The 21,272-nt window shown below is 42.9% G+C and overlaps 1 protein-coding gene across 4 annotated transcripts in view; it reads right to left on the bottom strand.

Annotated features, from left to right (window-relative positions):
• The window catches only part of LOC135921945 (septin-7-like), a 117,834-nt gene that overhangs the window by 11,293 nt on the left and 85,269 nt on the right, over positions 1 to 21,272 (bottom strand). For all 4 annotated transcript variants that reach the window (XM_065456371.2, XM_065456369.2, XM_065456370.2 and 1 more), the window contains 2 exons: positions 18,682 to 18,817; positions 13,529 to 13,692 (listed from right to left, as the gene is read on the bottom strand). In XM_065456371.2, coding sequence (XP_065312443.1) covers positions 13,529 to 13,692; positions 18,682 to 18,817 — 300 coding nt within the window. The remainder of the gene's footprint in view (positions 1 to 13,528; positions 13,693 to 18,681; positions 18,818 to 21,272) is intronic.

Here is a 21,272-nt window from a genome sequence, read left to right as displayed (position 1 = left end):
CAGCCTAAGCATGCGCAAATAATTGAGTGAACTGTGTCCTCATAGCCCATTCTTCTGCATTTGGCTTCGAGGCTCTAGTTAGGTGACCAAGCAATTAAGCTTTTCCATGGAACCAGTGTCCACATACCTTTGCTTTGGAGTATACAGTGTACTGTAGGTACCAATCCTCCATCCCCTGAGAAGAACTGACCTTTCATCCTTACAAATTTTTTCTCAGTTAAATGCTCGCACTCTGTTTGAACAGAACGAAATCATTGGCTATAAAACTGTCTAACTATACTATCTAGTTTGCTAGTTTTCCTGCACATAAGTACTACAAACACTGACAAAAATTGTACATCCGTTCAATCACAAAACCTGAACGTAGTATAAGGTTGCTGACTTGACCCCTGCTAATTAGTGCCGATCACACAGACTTGCTGTCCAATCTCAGCAAGTGTGTCACTCTGTGACACAAAAATTGACAGGCTTGTGCAACCTTTGAGAACCACAACTCAATATCCAACCCAAAGCTATCACTGCAACTAGTACCCCCACCCTATTTTCTCCTCTGCAAAACCCCTTGAATATAGGGCAATCTCCAGAAAACACCGAGCTCATGCACCCTCAGTATGCCAGTGGCTCCTGCAGTAGTGGTGACCTTGGAAGTACATCATCTTGGAAAAAACATTGTTAAACTAGCATTTCCAAACTCCAAAAAATTTTTGATATATGCTTGAATGCCTAGAGTGTCTGAAACATTCGTACGCAAAGTTTCATTATGAATAAATGCTTACACAAACAATTTTCAAATTGTCTACTTTAAAACATGCTTTTGTGATTTACACAGTGCTTTGCTGATATATCATGACTGCAACAATTGCTCAACATTTTTGAAATCATACTGGTGCCTTTATGGTGCACACTATCCCTACAAATTGTCAAGCCAATACATCTAGTACAGTGGTGCCTTGCTGGGTGAATGAGGTACATTGTTCAGGAAACATTTTGCAGATGGAAGCAGGCTCACTCACAATATTTAACTCGCATAGCAAACTCAGTCCCTCTGAATAAACCAGGACGTGTCTACACATTGGCGTGCCTGAGCATTGCCTGGCCTCCATTCTCTACTGCCTAGCCTCATTCTCACGGCACTCTCATCTCTCATTCAAAAATGTCTAAAGAAAAGGGTAATCAAAGTCCGGGAATAAATTAGTAGGCTTTCCATAGGAAGCAACGAGAAAACATGTCCTGCAGAATGAACGTCTCTCAGAATGAGCCTGCCCAAGAAACAAATCAAGTTCATGTGAGGCACCACTGCAGTAATTTTAAAGCAGGCTCTGAACTTCCAACAAGCCTTAATGTGCACCATAATTAGCACAATTTTTATCTTATCTCGTGTCTCCCTCGTATGTCCTGAAACATTGCCAGCATGTCCTCAAGGGTACATACACTTCTTGTACATTGCATCCCCCAGAGACACCAAATAATTCTCTCACAGCACTTCTATACAGCCTTGAAATGGGTTAATGCAAGCAATACCAAAAGGTAGGATTTCCCACAATGCCCCCACCCTATTCGCATTAACACTTTTGCCAAAGGGTGCGCTTGTGCTATCGTACCTTTGTACACGTTAATGTTTTCGAGTGCTTTTAGTTACAGTAAGAGCTTCACCACAAAACCTCACTAGTTTTGGCCACATAATGGGTTTAGCCACATAACGGCTTATTTGGACAAGCCTCAAAGAGCAGTTAAGTGTGAAGCACCTCATAAGATAATGCTTTAAGACTATGTATAGGTGTACCTCTTGATCATGCATAGGTCACTATGCATGTGGCATGCATGTGGCATACACGTAGGATGGAACACATGCCACGCAGTTCTTTTATTTTCATTCAGTGGTAGGCCGGCTGCGTTAAAAATGCTGCAGAAACCATCAGCTAGGAGAATTAAATGTACTACGAGATACGAGTGTAAACAGAGAGCAAGCCGACTACATCACAATGGAGGACATTGCTGGCTGGATAACTGATGATGAAATAAATGGGCCATGTGTTCAAGTGCAAGAAGCATGCTTTGGATGTAGACACGTCTATCATGCTACAAGCACTGGAGGAAGTCACAAGGCCTTTGCCTTCCTGAAGGAGCTCTATATGGGTGCTCCTTATTTCCCATGCACTGCACCTAGTGCACAAGTTAAGAAATATTGTTTCACTGTGGCTTTTGTGTAAAACACAAATAAGATCATCTGAAAAAAAATTCCTTACTAAGGGCAGTTTGGATACTTTATTCAAACCAGTACTCTGAAATTTCGTGATGGTAATACATTTCCCTCAAATAAGCCTGGCTCTTCACACTGTATCCACAGTGACGTCCATTGGACCAATCAGCCAAACCGAGTACATGTGTAATGTATAAGTCCCCTAAGAAAATAAAAAAAATTTTACAGACGTAAGGTGCGAGTTTATACAGTAAATTTCCTGGGTCTATATTTTGTAAAATGTGAATTTTAATGGAGGATCAAATGCAACCTTACAATGCTTGGTAGTGTGTGTGTGTTCTCCCTAAGGTTGGAGTGCCTAAGTTGCTCGGTGGCATAGTTCACAGGCATACGCATTGTTTCATTAATATAGATTGAAAATTCGGAATGTAATGTTCCTAAACTGCACGTTGGGTAATGTGGGAAATTGTAATGGAAGGCTCGGCATTAACTTCGAGGTTCTTTATTGTTCACCTAAATCCAAGTACTATGAGTATTTTCGCAATTTCACTCCCATCAGAATGCAACTGCTACAGCTGGGAACCGAGCCAGCCACCTCGTGTTTAGCAACAGAATGCCACAGCCACTGAGCCACTATGGTGGGCCATTTATATAGCTTAATTAAAGGGACACTAAAGGCAAATACTAAGTCGACGTGGACTGTTTAAATACCAATCCAGGAAACTCACAATGCTTGTTTCGTGCCACAAAAAAGATGTAGTTTACGAGAAAATCGCATCTGAAGGGTCTGAATGCCTTTTTTGAAATTCAGATGTCCTGCCACCCAACCAGGGGAGGGGCGACGTTGCATAAGCCATCACCACCCTTTGCTGCCGTCGGCGAGTAAAACGGCACCCGACAGACGGTGGTACCAAGCCAAGAGGAGCGGTGGATTCGCTGCTGCAGCTGCTTTTTTAGTAAAGTGCTGTAGACCGTTCAGGCATCCCGTGATATCACATAGAGGTTGAATTCTCTGCTACTTGCTGTTTGTGTGAATTTTGCAAGACAACACAACCAGCGCAGCACTATGCAATAACGAAACTAGTGAAATGCGAATCGTGGGAAGTGCGGAGTTGAGCGAAAATGAAACCTTTCGACCGCCTGCATTGTTGTCAAGGGCAATTTCAACGAGTTCTTTTTTCTAAAAAAATGAAACAGAACTGGACAAGCAGCATTTGATTTCATCTTATAAAACAAGGATGTTTTTTTTGCAATGAATGGTTGAGTATTAGTGATAGAATTTAACTGAGGAGTGATTTCATTATAGGGCAAGAACTTGAATGTCCCGGGGGAGTTTCTCACAATAGGTAGTTTTAGTTTCACGCATGCAGAAGTTTTGCGCACGTAAACATGCGAGTTCTAGATGCGCTATGCGCCGCATCCGCGGGATGCTTATAGTTTCCCGTACACAAGAGTCTGCTAGTGTAGGCCTGCCAAACATTTAGATCGTTACTTCCACGTGGTCTATTGGCACCTGCCGGCATATGGGAATGCTACTCCCGCCAAGTTCGTTCAAGACGGTTCAATCGGAGCCATCGTGCGTTTCTCGCACTTCGCGAACTGCGCGTCAGTGTTACGTTGTGCTGCATTCTCTGCCTGGTAGCTCGCAAAGCCCATCATGTATATGTGGGATGCACGACGCAAGGGCACAGATTTCACATGTGAACGTCAGACATGACGGGCCTCCCTGCATTCAGCGCATGTGCATTTAGATCCCGCAAAATCTTCACGCATGTAGCGCTTCTCTTACGTGAAATTAAAGCTGTCTAATGTCCTGCATTTAGCTCAATTTCTCCATTATTAAGGCTCTGTTCGCAATAATACTGACGCCTTAGAGATTCTTGAGCACTAATCAATCACTTTAGCTTCACTTAGTATTTGCCTTTAGTGTGTCTCTTTAACAACATGCTGCTGGGCTACTAGGTGCACTGCTGATACACCCAGTATACCTCGGCAGTATTTCATTAGTGAGCCAGGCTGGTCCTGATTTCGGCAAAACCGCATCAACTAAGCTATAACCAATTTGTGATAGAGAGCGAGTGAAGTTTGGTTAATTTTGCCAACCCATATCCACCAGATAAGCACTGTACATCACACAAGATCCACTCTTACACTGACAATGGTGCATTGGCTAGCCTGCAGTGTAGGAACTAAATGTGGGCATGAGTATTTTTCTATGCCGTCACGCTTCCGGCAAAATTTTATTTTTCATGTGATGTGGTTCTCCTTATCACTGCCACTCAAAACCTTATCACCTTTGGAAGCATTATGATAACTGGAAGGAACAGAAACTTACTATAGTGAAACTTCACCTCAAACGAACTTCAAAGGACATCAGGAAAATGTTTGTAAAGTGAAAGTTAACCCAACTGAAATAAGTTTGTTATCACAAGCAGGGGTGGGATTGCCCAAAGTCATTTTGGAGCAATTTTTTGGAGGAAGTAAAATTACGTTTTAGAGCAGTTCGGCGCAAACAAAATTGCATTTTGAAGCAGCTTGCAGCAAACTAAACTCCATCTTGGGGCAATTTGGAGCAGATAAAATTTCATTTTGAAGCAGTTTGGAGCAGGCCAATCTGAACTTTGGTGCAATAATGGAATATGGAATAAGGCAGGGCACTTCAAAATCACGGTGAAACACAGAATAAACCAACACAAAGGGAGTAGTAGAAGCCTGCTTTCTAGCTATAGTGTACTAGAATATGGAAGAGGGTGTCGAGAGGTGGCATGGTGCATGCTTTCCTATAAAGCCATGAACATCAGTGGCACTACATTCGAAGTATATATTCCCATGCCGATGCTCATGATGATAACAGAAAATGTTCTCAAACTATGTAGTCCAATCGATGCGGTAACAATTTCTGGGTCACCATATGCGATTGCAGACCCAATCGCATGGACACTCCAGGCACATTTCTGCCATCGGCATCACCGTGATGTTCCTTCCATGTAAAGTCTAGGGGCGATCGCTGTACGCTGTACAGCATGTGTGAGTGAAAGCTTCCAAGGGAGCAAATTGGGAAGGAAGTGCACCATCTTCCATCGCGCACAAGGCACCGGGGGGGGGGGGTTCACTTGAAAGCGATCTGTGATGGGGACAGAGGGCGAGTGCTGAGAGCTTCATGTGTGCCGTGTTTTCGCCACTTAGTCTGGTTCTTTATTGTATGGGGGGGGGGGGGGGTCACGGCCACACAGGCCCTATCTTGAAAGCGATCTGTGATGGGGACAGAGGGCGAGTGCTGAGAGCTTCATGTGTGCCGTTTTCGCCACTTAGTCTGGTTCTTTATTGTATGGTTTAGTTCATGTTGAAGCTGAGAGGAGAGGCAGCACGAAGGTCAATTCGCTCCCTCACTCCAGCGTTTTGACACCGAGTTTCCGTTGTCATGGAGTGAGACGTGCTAATGTCTGTCTGCTTGTGACACCATGCTTGTTAATTAATTACTAAGCAAATGTTAACAAGTTTATATGGCCGATAAAGCTACTATCTTAACTTCGTATGGTTGTCTACTAATTCGCTATCATAATTGATGCTTGACCTTTAGGACAGAACTGCGGCTTTTTATTCCAAATCCACCACTAGGTGAAAATGGCTCGGGTCTCGCCCACATGAGCCTAAAAACAGATTGGAATAGTTTTACGGTATACTGGCCCTGGGCACAGAGACGCCAGCCTGCTGAATGCGCTGCAGTGCATGCTTCCATCATATCTAGTTGGCTCACAACGTGGTCAGCCTACTTTATTTTTGTTTTGTGCCTCAACTATAGGGAGCGCCGCCTCGCTTGGCTCACTCAACTGTACTCTAGTAGACTCTAAATACAGCTGCCCAAGTGGCCGTGCACACGCCGGCAACTTACCGCAAGCGCTGAAAAGTCCAGTGCTATCAGCACGAAAATTCTGTGCAAGAGGCGCCATCACGCGGTGTGCAGCATGTGAATGGCGGCACTATTCGTCGGAGAACGAATCCGCTCACTGTTTGCAGTTTTGAGCACATGTGCCGAAGCCGTTCTGGTGCAGAATGGTGCAATTTCCATAAATTTTCTGTGTTTGGCACAGGAATTTGCGTTTGTATCAAAATGGTGCAACTGACGCAGGAGTCCCACCCCTGCACAAGGTAAAGCAAACACTGGGCATTTAAATGATATTTCAACCCGTTTATTTGTCACTCTGCTCATTTCCAAGTGGATTTCCTCTACTCGCACCTTGTGTAAAATGCAGTAATCTTTTGCTACACTTGTGCACTTATGACTGCAGTGGTCATGAATTGAGTCGCTGTATCCAAATTCTTGTGAACCTTCTCCAGCACAAGAGTCAGCTGGGCAGCAGAACTTCAGTTCCTCCAAGCTCAGCAGTGCTTCTTAAGCTTAAATTTTTGGTGCTCCCTCTTCAAGGCTTGATTCTTATTCTTTCTGAGGTAGTACGCTCTCTACAACCTCTTCTGTATTCAGTGTGGCGCATGTCTCAGCCTGAGAGTCACTGGTGGCACAGTCCTCAAAAGGCAAACGGCTGTCTGTACCAAGTATTTTTGACAATTCCTTCCAGCCACCGGGCTCAGTTCTCTCATCAGTGTCATGTTCCTCCTTTTTGACATTGGCGTACATAGCGGTCCAGTTTGCAGCGTGCAGACTGACTTTCTGCCAGCAATTCACTATAGTTGATGGATGGAGTCGACAGGCAGCATTTCAGCTGCCTGTCGCACGTTAATTAGGTCAGGCTTCTGCAGTCTCAGATTTATCAAGATGCGCTACGCAAGCTGCTGCCTGTAGTGCAACTTTACGCTTTTGATGATACTGAGATCAAGAGGCAGTAAGATTGACGTGCAGTTGGGCGCGAGAAATTCAGCTCTTATGTTGCTGAGACATGTGTCAACCAAGTGGGCCGAGCAATTGTCCAAAATTAACAAAACCTTGCGATTCTTTCTTGCCATGTCATTGTTCATGCCTAAGCTCCACTTGTTCACGCCACATCCGGGTCTTTAAATTATGGGTGTAATCAAATGGGAGCAATGTAAGCCCTTTCAAGCACCTTCGGTGGGTGTAGCAACCGATCATTAAAGGTTTCATGTTATGTATACTCAATGTGTTGCAGCAAAATTCAAATGCTGCAATTCTGACCTTGGAGTGCTTTCCACCTTTACACGTGTCGTCTTTGTAGCATATGGTTTTGTTTGGGAGAAGTCGATAAAATACACTTGTACACTGACGGTCTGATCGCATAAATCTTTTGAGTTGTAGTCGCCGATGACGTCGCGAAATTTTTCTTCTTGCCACGGGCTTGCAGCAGCAATGTCTATGCTGCTTGCTTTACTGCAGATCTGTTTCCATGCAATTCCGTAGCGTGCCGAAAAGCGATGCAATCATCCTCTGCTTGAGTGAAAACCGGTGACATAGAAAAACACTGCGAATTCCACGGCCTTCTTCTAAAGCATGGGTCCTGAAACCGGAATGTTCCTAGATCATAAATCCTTTAGAAATATTTCAACAGCATCGTCGACTTTTCTGAAATACCCAGTGCACAGTCTACTGCGTGCAGAGCCAAGCTATGCACTTTCCGACGCGGCTGCGATTACTTGATGCTGGCTCTTAATTGTAGACAATAACGACGCTGGGATCCCCAAGGCCTGCGCAACATCGACTTGATGCTGCCCGGAGTCCAGCCCATGCAAACCATCCTGCTTTTTCGTCTACAGACAGGTGCTTTCGTTTGGTGCTCATGATTAACCAGCATGCGAATGCCTCTTCTTTTTGGTTGTAGGGCTAAAGCTGTAGCTGTGGCTATGGCTTCAGCTGGCTACGAGCTTATTTAGGCAGCCAATCCAAGGTACCTTGGCTGATCCAATTCAAAGCTAAATAAGGCCCATTATTCATCGCACGATTATGAATTGTGGTTCTCAATGTAAAAATATGCTACAAAAGGGGGGCTGTACTTGAAGCGATCAGTAGGACCCAGGAGACATAGGATGATGCCGTGGAGTATGTTCATAGAACTGAAATGCGCACTGCACTGAATTTCATTAAACTGAAGGGCGTTTGCATTGGGTTCAATAGTGCTTCGGTGGGAGATTTAAATAAGTTCATACAACTGAATAGTTCATTTAAATGATGTTCGTTCAAGTGGTATTTTATTGTACTGAATGATGTGCCATGCTGCATTGATCTCAAGGGGATGTTCCTACTCCCAATAACCTTAGAATACAAGGCATGTTGAAATATCATTTGCGAGTTTCGTTTTTGATTGATGTCGGCCTTGTGAATTTCCTCTTGCTTTCCTGTCTGTGCCCGTTCAGAAACTCATTTTGATGCATTTGAATATTGGCTTTGGAATAAATTACTGAGGGCTGAAAACTAACCCCTGCTGAGGATAGCATAGAGATTCTGAATGCAAGTTCGATACTCTGAACCTTCTGCTAGGTTGTGTTTGCCAGTCCCAATTAACTATATATAATACTTGTCATAATATCCAGTCTTAGCTTTTGTAAAAATGACAAAAGTTGTTAATTCCATAAGCAGCTTACATCAACTATGGAACATGAAAGAACTGAACAATATGATGTTATGTCCCATTAGAAGTGTCATTAACAGCCAGGGAAAAACATGAGGACACGTTATCAAGGGAATGCCACAGTAGTTGGCCACATTACACTCTGCAGGAAATCACTTTCACCGGTGAATAGCTGAATCAAAAGGTAAGGCAACAAATAGGGGTCCTTCACAAGTGAAAATTTAGTCACTATGGCTAACTTTAGTGGTGGATCTGCAGTTTAATGTGCATCTAGCATCTACGGGCACTTTTCTGTGTACCAATTAAACGAGAAAAGCTACATCCAACTGATGTGAAGTAGTGAAATGAAGCATGCTTCACCACTGCAGCTACTGCATGGACTTTGTAATAACTCCATAACACTGTAATAAATAAAACTATTGTGAAAGAAGGTAAGGCGTGCAGACAAGGACACAAGAAAAGAGAACCAGACAACACAACAGTTAAAAAAAAATTATGGGGTTTTATGTGCCAAAACCACTTTGATTATGAGGCACTCCGTAGTGGGGGACTCCAAAAATTTGGACCATCTGGGGTTCTTTAACAGGCACCTAAATCTAAGTACCCAGGTGTTTTCTCATTTCCCCCTATTGAAATGCAGTCGCCTTTGCCGGAATTCGATCCCGCAACCTCATGCTTAGCAGCCGAACATCATAGCCACTAAGCAACCAGGGCGGGTAACAGAAGTTGTCTGTTTTTTTTTTCTCTTGTGTTCCTGTCTGCACACCTTACCTTCTTTCACTTCTTTCACAATGAATCCTTACCAACTAGCTCAACTTTCAGGGATTATAAACCGAAACTACAGATGGATCTTGATATAAAGAACATTGACATAAATTATCAGCTACAACAAAGTCAATTTAAAACTTCACCGACATGCTTTACATCAACGGTTTTTCTATGACTAAGACTGAAAACACAAGATGCAGCATAATATCAGCTACAGTGATGCAAATGTTTGTTCACTTGCAGGTCAAAATATGTATTCTGACACCAAAAAAGTTGAATTCTCAGCAAGAGCAACTTGAAACAATAGTTTTTATAGATACGAAGGATACGACCCACAAAGAAGTACTATGCTTATGGAAAGAAACCCGATGGGGAAACTGAAGTAGAACAGCCCATATGCGCAATTGCTCAAGTGTACGATGTGGACTTTGATCTAAGTGTACGAGTCAAAATTACACCGATGCCATACAAACTAGAGATGGTGTAAATGAAAGTATGGGCATTAGTTAGCCCTAAATTGATATGTTTCATTTTGTGAGCACCGTACATTCTGGATGTGCTTGCATTTTAGTTATGCAGCATGGTACACACAAAAAAATATTTATGGTTCCCTCAGATTCCCTGAAAATCAGACAGATTTTGGCTCACTTGGATTCACAAGAAACCAGACTGTGCGGGACCACTCGGACACATTCCCAGGGATGGCTCTAAAGGGGGCGAGTGGGTTGGCCTATACCCCAATATATTTTCTCCTGCTTATGGATAACAAAGATGCTGCACAGACCGCTTTTCTCATATCGCAAGTATACAAAATATACAAAGGGGTGTTCAGATGAGGAGTAAGGAGAGTCAAAGGGGTGTCCCAACCATATCTCTATAATTTTGTTCAGAGTACAAGAGAAAGCGATGACTAGTTATGTACAAGCTGCTGTTTTCGGCCCCTTGCAGCCCTGGAAACTAAGCGCAGTTCTGATGGAGTAATTCTGTTTTGTTATATTAACATTTTATTCAAATAAATAAATGAAAAAATTGCTGGACATCCCTATGACTGCCCTTATATATGAGCACACCCATAAGTTATTCTGTGACAGACATCCACAGCTGCATCAGCAGACATCAGTGCCAATCTGAACATTAGAATAACAATACTATGTGTACATGTTTTTTTGAAACTGTACAATGACAAAAATCAGCAGCCAAATGATAGCCCAGCCTCCAAGCCCCCGGTTTGAGTGTAGCTCCCCAGTCATGTTCACTTGCCTCCATGACGGCTTTGCATTGTGGTTACCGAGCTGCTGATGCAAAGTGGAGCAGCAGTGCACAGCATGTATTGACAGTGGTTGCACAAAGCAGCGACGCATAACATGCATAATTTTCTGTAAATGATGTGTGCTGTGCGGGTGACACAAGTTCCCATGCATATAGCAGTATGACAGTGCTGGATTCACGTGGCGCTTCTGCAGTGACTGCATGCCATTGCTCGGTAAAGAGGGCAACCATGGGAGGTATTCTGCACGTGTTCACCTGGTGGACTCTCCATTTTGCGGGCTGCTGACTATCTGGATCTGTATGAGTGAGAAGCACGTAGGCTGGGAGCACCTGCCTCATTCCCGCTAATGCCCGAGCCCAGCCAATCAGCACTTGTATTGTATTGTATTGTATTGTATTGTATTGGGTTTTATGGCGCATAAGCAGCAGCTGAAATGGACAGTTCACTAGGTGTACACTTATAAAATATCATCATCATCAGGCAGGACAATGACTAGTTTTGTCGATAGTCTGCCTCAGCCTAATGCAACCTTATGGCACTTGATCACTTGCACTGTGTTAGCCTCGATAACCTGTTGGAATGGTACCTATAACAGAAGTCTCAATTCATGAAAAGTGGTTGCAGTCAATTGAACCAGTGCAAGCGAGTGGAAGTACAGTGGATACAGGAAGCGAGTGGATATGACAGGGGTTCACTGCTTTGTTTCATTTGGCACATCAAATATCCTGGCAGATAAAATTCGATAATGGTGCACAATGTTTGTGTGCAGTTACACTGGATTGGTAAGGGAATATTACCACAGTCCAAAACAGACATTATTCCAAAATATAGGCTTGACTGCAGAACATCTGTCACTGCTAGGAATCCCGTGATCTTCCATTATCCCTAATGTCTGCCTCTTAAAAATTTCTGGACAAAACTACCGACTACCTGAACCAAAGGTCTTCACTTGAAAAAACTGCAGCCCATAGCTGTGAGCTCCTGCATATTACCCTTGCCCACAGAAAACAATGTGATATGGAAGGCCGCACTTTATGGATATTAATGAAGTGGCTATTTCACCACACTGTTTAGAACACAGCCACAGGTATCACAGTCAATCAGTACAGCATTCACACTCATGACAATAAGAGATTAATGTACTTGTGCCACACATGTGCAACCAACAGGTAACTAAAATGGCACATGGGAATCTGTCTCGACAAATACATGATCACTCCAATCACAATTACCACAAAAATATCAGAACAATCTTAGAACCTCAAATCACCATGCAAATTTCCCACATTTGCACTAGCTGCTTCCTAGACTCCTACTTTAACATCAGTGTGCCAAGACATGTGAAACACGTCAATAGTAAACAAAAAGTAACAGCCGACAAAAACTGTGTATCTGGATAAGATATACCCATCTTCCATTGCAGTGCATTCTGAATTAACAAACTACACCATAAAAACAAGAGCACTGAAAATTTGATGCCCATGTGCACATTGTTTCTTAGAAACACAGAACCTTTCATGGCTTGTTTCTGTGACAAAATATCTATATATACAGTGGAATCTTGATAAACAGAAATTGCTTAAACGGAACTTCCTCTTAAATGAAACACCATCCTCATGGTTGGTTGGTTTTGTACTCGTGAAATTGTAATCAGCTTTGTCTCTAAGTAAATGGAATTCCTGATAAATGGTACCAATTTCCCTAGATCCCTTGAGGTTCCGTTTAAAGAGAGTCCACTGTAGTAGAATCTCAATGATATTGATTTCTCCAGACCACTCAAAATACTTTTTTCTGAAATTCATATGATTCATAACAAATGACAGCCACAGCACCAATGAGAAAGTCAGACATTTTGCCTATTCATTGCGATTCCTTTAGGTTGAATAAATCATTAATGGCTTTCTGGACGATTCTTCGGTCAATGTTGTAGAGGGGATTATTTTGAAATGTTTAGCACTGCTCTTGTTTCTTGTGTTGTCAGTGCTCACTAGATGCCGCAGCGAGTATCTTTAAAGTGCACGAGTCTTCACCACAATCATAGAACAGCCATATTGCAACCTCCGATTTCGCAAATGCAAGCCGAAGCTACACTCCCCTGAGGATGAGAGACCTTGCAGGCACCTCAGAAATTAGCATCACCCACCCACTATGGCCCAGCATTCGCGAGTGCTCAAGTCATCTCTAAAGAGAATGCAAAGCCCAAGTCATCCCTAAAAAGCATGCAAAGCATTTAATTCCTTCTGGCCGGGAGTTTTACAAAATTTATATCACCCCAAAATTTGGAAAGCAGAATGCACGAAATGCGCACCTTTAAAAAAACAGGCAAGCAAGCAACGATCATGCAAGAAATCTGAGCTTACAAGCGTTGCGACAGCCTATGGATGCAACAAGTGGACGAATGCAAACAATAGTTATTACTGCGGCACAGATAAGGAAATCGATAAAGAAGGAAAGAAAAATGGCAGTTAATAAAGGGTTCCTGCAGGAAAGAAGGGACAGGGAACAAAAACAACTGTTAGCAAAGGTCCACTTGGTCTCTTGCACTTGCACTGTCTAGTTGTCACGTTTCAATGACCACTGTTTGGACAGGGGAGCACACATTAATTTCCATACAATAAACACAATCTGCTTGGATGCCTTTCTGCTGTTGGTTACACCCCCACCACACTTTACTTGGCACTGCTCTACTCCAAGCCCCAAATACTGCAAGAAGAGTATGGTCTCTATATATATATATATAAAAAAAACACTCACTCTTTAGAGCTGCTGTCCACAGCCATTTTGCGGAAGACATCCTCCATATCCCTGTGGGCTATTTCAAAAGAACTCTTTTCCTTGTCGAAGTTGCGCCGCTTCTCTTCTAGCTCAAGCTTCTGCTGCTCCAGCCCCTTCTTCATCTGCTCGTGCCTTCTCTGCAACTGCATACATACCGTCCCAATATCAGTCCCACAAGCAGGATGTGCTTCCTTTAAGTGTCAAGTGAAAATATTTTTTTTTTGTCCAGTTTTCTGTTTCATAAAGCAGGTTCTGGGGGTAACAAAGAACACAGGATATGATTTCAGAAAACATAAATGCAGAAGATGAAGATAATGATGAGTAGCCGGGCAAGGGAACAAGAGTTCAGGATTGCCAGTCAGTCTCTAGAGTCTGTGAAGGAGTATGTTTACCTAGGTCAAGTACTCACAGGGAACCCTGATCATGAGAAGGAAATTCAAAGAATAAAAATGGTTTGGAGCTCATACGGCAGACAATGTCAGCTCCTGACTGGAAGCTTACTATTACCATTGAAAAGGAAGGTATATAATCAGTGCCATTTTACTGGTGCTGACATATGGGGCAGAAAGTTGGAGAGCGACAAAGAAGCTGTGCAAGTTAAGGACCGCGCAAAGAACGATGGAACGAAGAATGCTAGGCGTAACGTTAAAGGAGTACTGACACAAAAATTTTCTATCTTCTTTTTTTCTGCTGCAATAATTAGCCGACCCAGTAATCACGGCACGAAACATCATTAGCTTCAGAGTGTGACAGGTAATTATTTGGAGCCGCGTTTGTAGCGACCAGTCCAAGTTTCAGTTTGAGAGAGCAACGAGATGGGCCAAAGAAGCAATGTAAACAGAGCTTGACATGTGATCGCACAAAACTGTGACGTGCGCATGCCGGCGCGCAAGCCATCGTGAGCTTCGTGTTGCTAGTTCGTTTGCTATGCCTGCACGTGCTTTGCCATGCCCATGTCCTCGTCATCATCATCATCCTCGTTTTCGTCCTCCAGCAGCGACCATTTCCTGCAGGCGGTAGACGACGTCGATGTGGCCAACCACATTTGATTTGATCCACTACAAAGCAGCGACTCAGAAAGTGTGGCTAGCGACAGCTATCAATATGCGTACACATCGGTACAAGCAATACAAGCCATTTATCGAGGGCGCTTTGGGAATGAAGCATATTCCGGAGCAGGTCGTAAGGTGAGGTAAAAGTCGACACAGCATCAGGCTTTAGGGGTACGTAGTCTTGGTGGAAGATCATCGGACTGCTCTAAGCTCGGCAGGTTTTGTTTATACTAGGCATGCTCGAAATGAAACGAGCAAACCTGGCTGCTCTTCAGTGGGGTCCATTCTAAGCGTCCAGCAGCGCGCACGTGCTTGGACCACTTCTGCCACTTATCCACGCTGACGGTATAGCCAATGAGTGAGCCAAGTGATCTGACGATCGCTGGGAAACGGTATAAGGCCTAGCTCGCAGGCTGTTCGATCCGAGGCCGACGGCTCTTGCGACTTATTTGAAGCTAGTAATAAAGCATCTATATTCGTAAACACAGTCAACGTCTGCACATTTATGCCGCTCATCAGTGACAATACAATTAGTCTTCCCGACAGCGTTGGTAGTGATGAGAAAACATGTTAGCTAGGCGAGCCACTTCACAGAGACGATTGCAGCGGCGGCTGCGCTGAGTGCTTGCCAGTCAAAATCACGCCAACGATTTACTATATCGCACCACGTTTTATAACATGCCCACTTTTGAGGTCACTTTATGAGTTATTTCGTGTCAGAAACAAATTTTAGCAGCTTTTTGTGCCGCCGTCAGCGGCAGAAGAGGTCAGCGCATCACGACCGGACGGGGGGGGGAGGATAGATTAGATAGATTAGATAGAGAGACAGATAGATAGAGAGAGGGGGGGGGGAAAGAGACGACGACGATTGAAGCGGCGAGAAACTTGCTTGCAGGAACCACCCTGACATCAGTGAAAACTCGTGACGTGGCATTTTCTCAGTTGTTTACATTCCTTTCTTGACGTCGATGTCGCGAGGTGCTGTGTTTTGTGGTTGGCTGTGCACACATACTCTAAAATTGATTATAAATATGTTCTAAGCTGTATTCGCTGTTGATATTTTGCAGACGGTGTTGTGTGTGCCCACATAAATTGATCTCGCACATTAACTCGACTTTGAAATTTTGTGTCAGTACTCCTTTAAGAGACAAAGAGAGCAGTCTGGATTAGAGAGCAGACTGGGACAGCCGATATTCTAATAGTCATTAGGAGAAAAAATGGAGCTGGGCAGGTCATGTAATGCATAGGTTAGATAACCGGTGGGCCATTAGGGTTACAGAGTGGGTGCTAAGAGAAGGGAAACGCAGTGGAGGACGGCAGAAGACTAGGTGGGGCAATGAAATTAGGAGATTTGCGGGCGCTAGTAGGAATCGGTTGGCGCAGAACAGGGGTAATTGGAGATAGCAGGGAGAGGCATTCGTCCTGCAGTGGACATAAAATAGGCTGCTGCTGATGATGAGATAGCTTATTACAACAAGAAACATTCATTAACAACCACACACATAACCACAGCAGATATTGTTTAATATATGCACTCTTCTCCCGGAATGCCAAACAACAAAGTACACTAAGCCAATTCATTTTGGGTACTTGAATCTAACGTGTACATAAGTGCTTGTTAGAATTGGATAAACAGGGCATATAAAATGTAATAATGGCTCAACACTGCAAACTATTTGACTACAATGTTTTTTACCCCCTCAATAAGCATGACATTTACTAATAGGTTCCATACTGCACAGTATTACATTGTTAAACAGGTTGTAATTTAGGTGAATTAGAGCAGATACTTGTTGCACTACTGTCTGGTATAGAGAAAAACTGGGGAAAGAAAAGCAGAGTAAGGCCCTTCTCGCAACCCTGAATGATTTAGTGAGATAGCGCTCATCCCGTGTTCCTGCTTCGTCCTTGTGTCGTTCTTGCGCTATGTATCCCAGTTTGTATAAATCCCACCAACGCGCCCAAACTTCTTCCCTGCTTGAGAAAAGCAGTTAACAGCACAATGGCAACGGCACGGCTAACACAAGGACGATAGCACGACGACAACGGTGATGACAAGAGTGGTACAAGAGTGGTACAAGGCCTACGACAGTTTGTTGACTGACACCTAAGACAGTGGAGAGCTACCTTTGTGAGAGCAATGCTGAGAATACTGCACTGAAAATTGTGCAGTGAATGACCATGCTTCACATGGCCAAAAATGTAAAGACTTGCCTTTTTAGCAATTTGACTACAGATGAAAATCGATTTAACGAAGTGATGACCACGTTAGAATTATTTCATTAAATCGGGAAGTTCGGATGATCGAGTAAGGCATTTTTTAGTCCTGCGAAATCTAAAATTGTAATGTAGCAACACCCAAAAGGTAACATGGCATTGTATTTGCTGCTAACCCACGCCTACAAGTGTAAAAAGTCCGTGAAGGCGGCCCAATTACTGCCGCCCCTAGCGTCATCTGGTACATAGGAATGCTAGCGACTGCAGAGTCCGTTGTTCCGAGCATGGGCGTGACGTGCAGCCTCGTAAAAATGAAGCTATGGCCGTGACTAGGGTGCCTAGATGTTTTAATGCGATAGTGTTAGAGTGATAGTGTGAGTGCAAAGCTAAAAAAAACCTGTCGGCGTCAAAATCAAAAAGAAATCGCAGCTCTTTTTACTAATTTATTTCTGGAAAAGCTTCGTTAAATAGAGTTTAATGCAAGCTAGTTTCGTTAATTCAGGTTGATGACAACACTGAACCTTATGGGTAATTGCCAGGGAATGGAAATTTCTTCGTTAGATCGGGAACTTCGTAAAATCGGGTTTCGTTAGACTGAGTTTTAACTGTATCTAAATTACTGTAAGACCCTAAAATGTTGCACATCTCATCTTCAGCTCATTGATGCTATCTGTGCCATATATTATCTCAGTATCTTCTTTAGCTTGCCAATGAGAATGATTTGAAGTGTGTGCTGAAGCAGGACATTACATTTCTTTGTTTTTTAAAAAACATTACTGCTTTGTGAAGTAAAATTTAAACACGAAAATCCATAACTGAAGAATAAGCTTCTCTAAAGTATTACAAAGAGTGCCTGACATTAAGTAAGCAACCCATTTGTCTTTTTCAAAATTAGCAAATTAGCCAGCGGCAGGCAAGTGTCATTGAAGCACAGTGAATGGGAATCGCACTACCATAAATCAAGGCAGCACCTTGAGTGGAGGAATGTTTAACCTTTCAGCATCACTGACGTACCAATATATTTCCACATTTACATCCTGTCATGTTCCTTTTGACATTCATTTTGTAAGACAGGAAGGCAAGGACCATATTAGGAGAGCATTTGCCATTATCTGTGTCATTTTATTTCTGCACAGCCAAAAATAAACCGTTGTGTTCGTTTTATATTATCTGAGGGGGAAAAAAAAAAGCTGGGGGTTGCGTCACTTTGGAGAAAACCTGACATTGAAAGGGTTAAGGACACTACACTCTGTTTCACTGTACTTTGGCAAATGGCAAAGGCTGCGGGACCTCCACACTCCATGCTGAAAAGAGCCATCCACTTCTTAACATAGTTGGTGGTTTCTTTTTTTGTAAATGTGAATCTTTGTTCAAAACAATTTTTGTCGTCATCATTAGGCATTTTTTTTAGAAATATAAATACATTTGAATTTTTTTTTTTCCTGACACATACATGTGGTGCTACCTGGCTTTCCAGTTTGGAAGCACGAAAGTTGGGCCAACAGACAAGGGGGTGGAGGTGACAAATGCCCACGCACACATGGAGCATACGTCATTTGGACACACGTCACGGGAATGTCTGCACTATGGCTTTTAGTTTTCTTTTTGAGCATACGACAGCTCTCACTTAGGCCTGCTGCAGTGGTGGGCGGAGTGATACACCGGGAGAAGTCATGTGGAGTTCTACCATGATACTGTTGGCCTACTGCGCCCGCAGCCTTCCCCATTTTCCAAGTTACGGTGGAACAGTATAGCTGAGGCTGGTAAAATTTGCCATAAGCTTCCTGCAGTAGTGTTTTCATGCAAACAGAAATGCTTGGTAGGGAAAGAGTAATAATAATAAGAAATGCAGGGGTGACTTACGTCCGCTTCAGACTCCTTAAGCTTCTGCATCTTCTCGCGAACCTTCATCTCAAACACCTGCTCCATCTCTTTCTCCATGCGTTGCATCTTAGCTTCATGGTCTTTCTTTTCCTCTTCCATTTGTGCCAGTGGATTCCTGCAGGGCAACCATAGCCCCGAAATGGCCAAGTGGGTGACAAGAGAGTGCCCTTTTAGTATTTACAAACGCGACATACAAGGTCACATGCTGCATGCACATTTATCTCCACTCATTGTAGTAACTGAAGACTGCACCTTCTATATGAAGGAAATGGACAAAACCATTAATCTCACAGATTAGATATGTACCGGTTAGTTCAGTGATGACTGTCTCTAATGGTTACAAATGCATGCAAGATGAAATTACAATTTTTGCTGTACAATGAGCATAGCAGTGGCACACATGAGAAAATGTGTGATAATTGCACATGCAATTGCAGCTGTGGTCTTAGCTAAGGTTCACTAATTGAGTCTGAAATCATTAACTTAATGCACATGTCACGACTGTGGAATTCAAGCTGACCAATGCTCAACATATGTCCCCTTGGTAGAAATCCAGGAACTAGCACAAGTTGCAATATATGCACCCCAAACTTGTGGCTTCCAATGTACAATTGCAACAGGTGCTCTCAAGTAACTTAAAAGCTAATTAGTGAAATTAAGTTAAAGGGCCCCTCACTAGGTCTCGGCATTGCAAACAAAGTGTGTAGATCTTGTCGTGATGATTGTGTCAGATAAATATTAGTTAGGTATGTCATGAAAACATCTAAAAATTTAAATGAGAGCCTGTGCCCCTTTATTTTTTTATCTTTCTAACCAACAAAGACAACGTTGAAGGTTTAGCCTAAAGATCGCACTTTTTGCCTGCAACATCAGGTCACGACAAGATGGATGCTGCATAGAAATATCCAGCTGTAACGTGAAAAACATGGCGATTCCGGTGAAAGAGTATGCAATAGCGCCATCGGAAATGCACCGTGCAGCAAGACAGGGAAAGAGAAATAACGGCTTGTGGTGTAAACCTGACACTGCCTCTTGCCTTTGATATGGGAGAAGGTGTAGGAGGAATGTCACTAGTGGACACCAGTTTAGGCAATGGGAGAGAGCTGCTGCTGTGGAGAGGGTACCTTGCCTATTGCATTATTTACTCCTACGTCTGATATTGCTAAACCTTAGTGAAAGATTGACGTGACAGCTCCCTCGACAGCGCTTTAGAACTCAGTGAATAATAGAAATTTTCTATGGGTCTAGCCTTACAACGTTAAGCTGTGCTTATTGCACAGTTTCCGGAGTCTTATTTAAAAATTAGAACTTAAATCCCCTATTTTTAATACTTGTAGACAGTGATCACAGAAGCACATCATATGTAGCAGAAGTGAAGATAATCTGCCAGAATCATTACATGAAGATGGTTTACAGAATCAAAGTATAAGGTTGCTTGCTGCAATTTTCAGGGTCTAGAAAGGTCTCTCACAAAGGAATTCAAGGATATTTACGGAAGGCCTTGTGCTGCTAAATTCGATGACATTGAGGGTTGCAACGTGTAGCAGCATGTGCACAAAGCTAAACTGATGTTATTTATGCACAACATTTAATACACTGTGTGAAAAGAATACACTGTCTTGTAACCAGGCTCACATTAAGTTCAAGAGAAATCTTGCACATTTCCTTCTACTCCTTGTCGTTTTGCTTTTCACTGTGTTCCATATGCCTCTGGCCTTTAAATGTATGTGATGTTAGATCAAACTTTTCCAATCCATGGTGCACAGCTCATACCTAATGCAGCACCATTTTTTGTTTGCGTTAAATCCAGAAGTTACCGCTTTTTCTTTTGGGTATGCAGTCCTAGAGAATTCTAGACCACATGGCAGATGAACCACATGCAATACAATGCGAGATGAATGAGGTATCCTCGATATTGTAAACAATGATTAGACAGTTCGGGCTGCAACTCTTACCTACGGTTGCATAGGTGTGGATAAGGAGCAGCGTCTATACCATATTCCAGTGCTTTGTATTAGATAATCTAACTCAATGATGGCATGAAAAACAGATTTATTTTAGATGCTTTAAAATTTTTCACTTTAGACCGATCTGAGCATCTAGCTTCACGAAGGGAAAAGAAATTATGAAAAGCGTTCAAGCTCCTATAAAAAATTTGAAGCTTGTTTTCAATTGAAAAGCAAAAAACAAAACAGTGAGATGTAACCACTAAAGGAATGTGCCAATGCACCAGCTACCCTGCATGCAATATCCAGCACAGATAAATATCTGATATCTGCGCTAAATGACAGGATGATGTTTTCTGCTCATAATCATGAACCAACCAGCCCAAATGCATACCCATCCGAAATCTAATGCTACAAGGGCCACGCTCAAGTGAGCACACCTCTTTTCAGTCAAAAAGATAGCACACTGATGCAAGTGATATGCTTGTTTTTATCTGAAAGGCCCAAGTATTCCCCTGGCCTTCTCAGACTCCCCTCACAGAAAATATGGCATTGCATTAAGCAGGGCACACATAAGAGAACACCCTTGCATGCACCATTTTAGTCAATGTGGTTGCACACTCC

This window comes from Dermacentor albipictus, chromosome 1, assembly GCF_038994185.2.
Source record: "Dermacentor albipictus isolate Rhodes 1998 colony chromosome 1, USDA_Dalb.pri_finalv2, whole genome shotgun sequence".
NCBI classification, from domain to species: domain Eukaryota; kingdom Metazoa; phylum Arthropoda; class Arachnida; order Ixodida; family Ixodidae; genus Dermacentor; species Dermacentor albipictus.
This window is presented reverse-complemented; position numbering and strand designations above follow the sequence as displayed.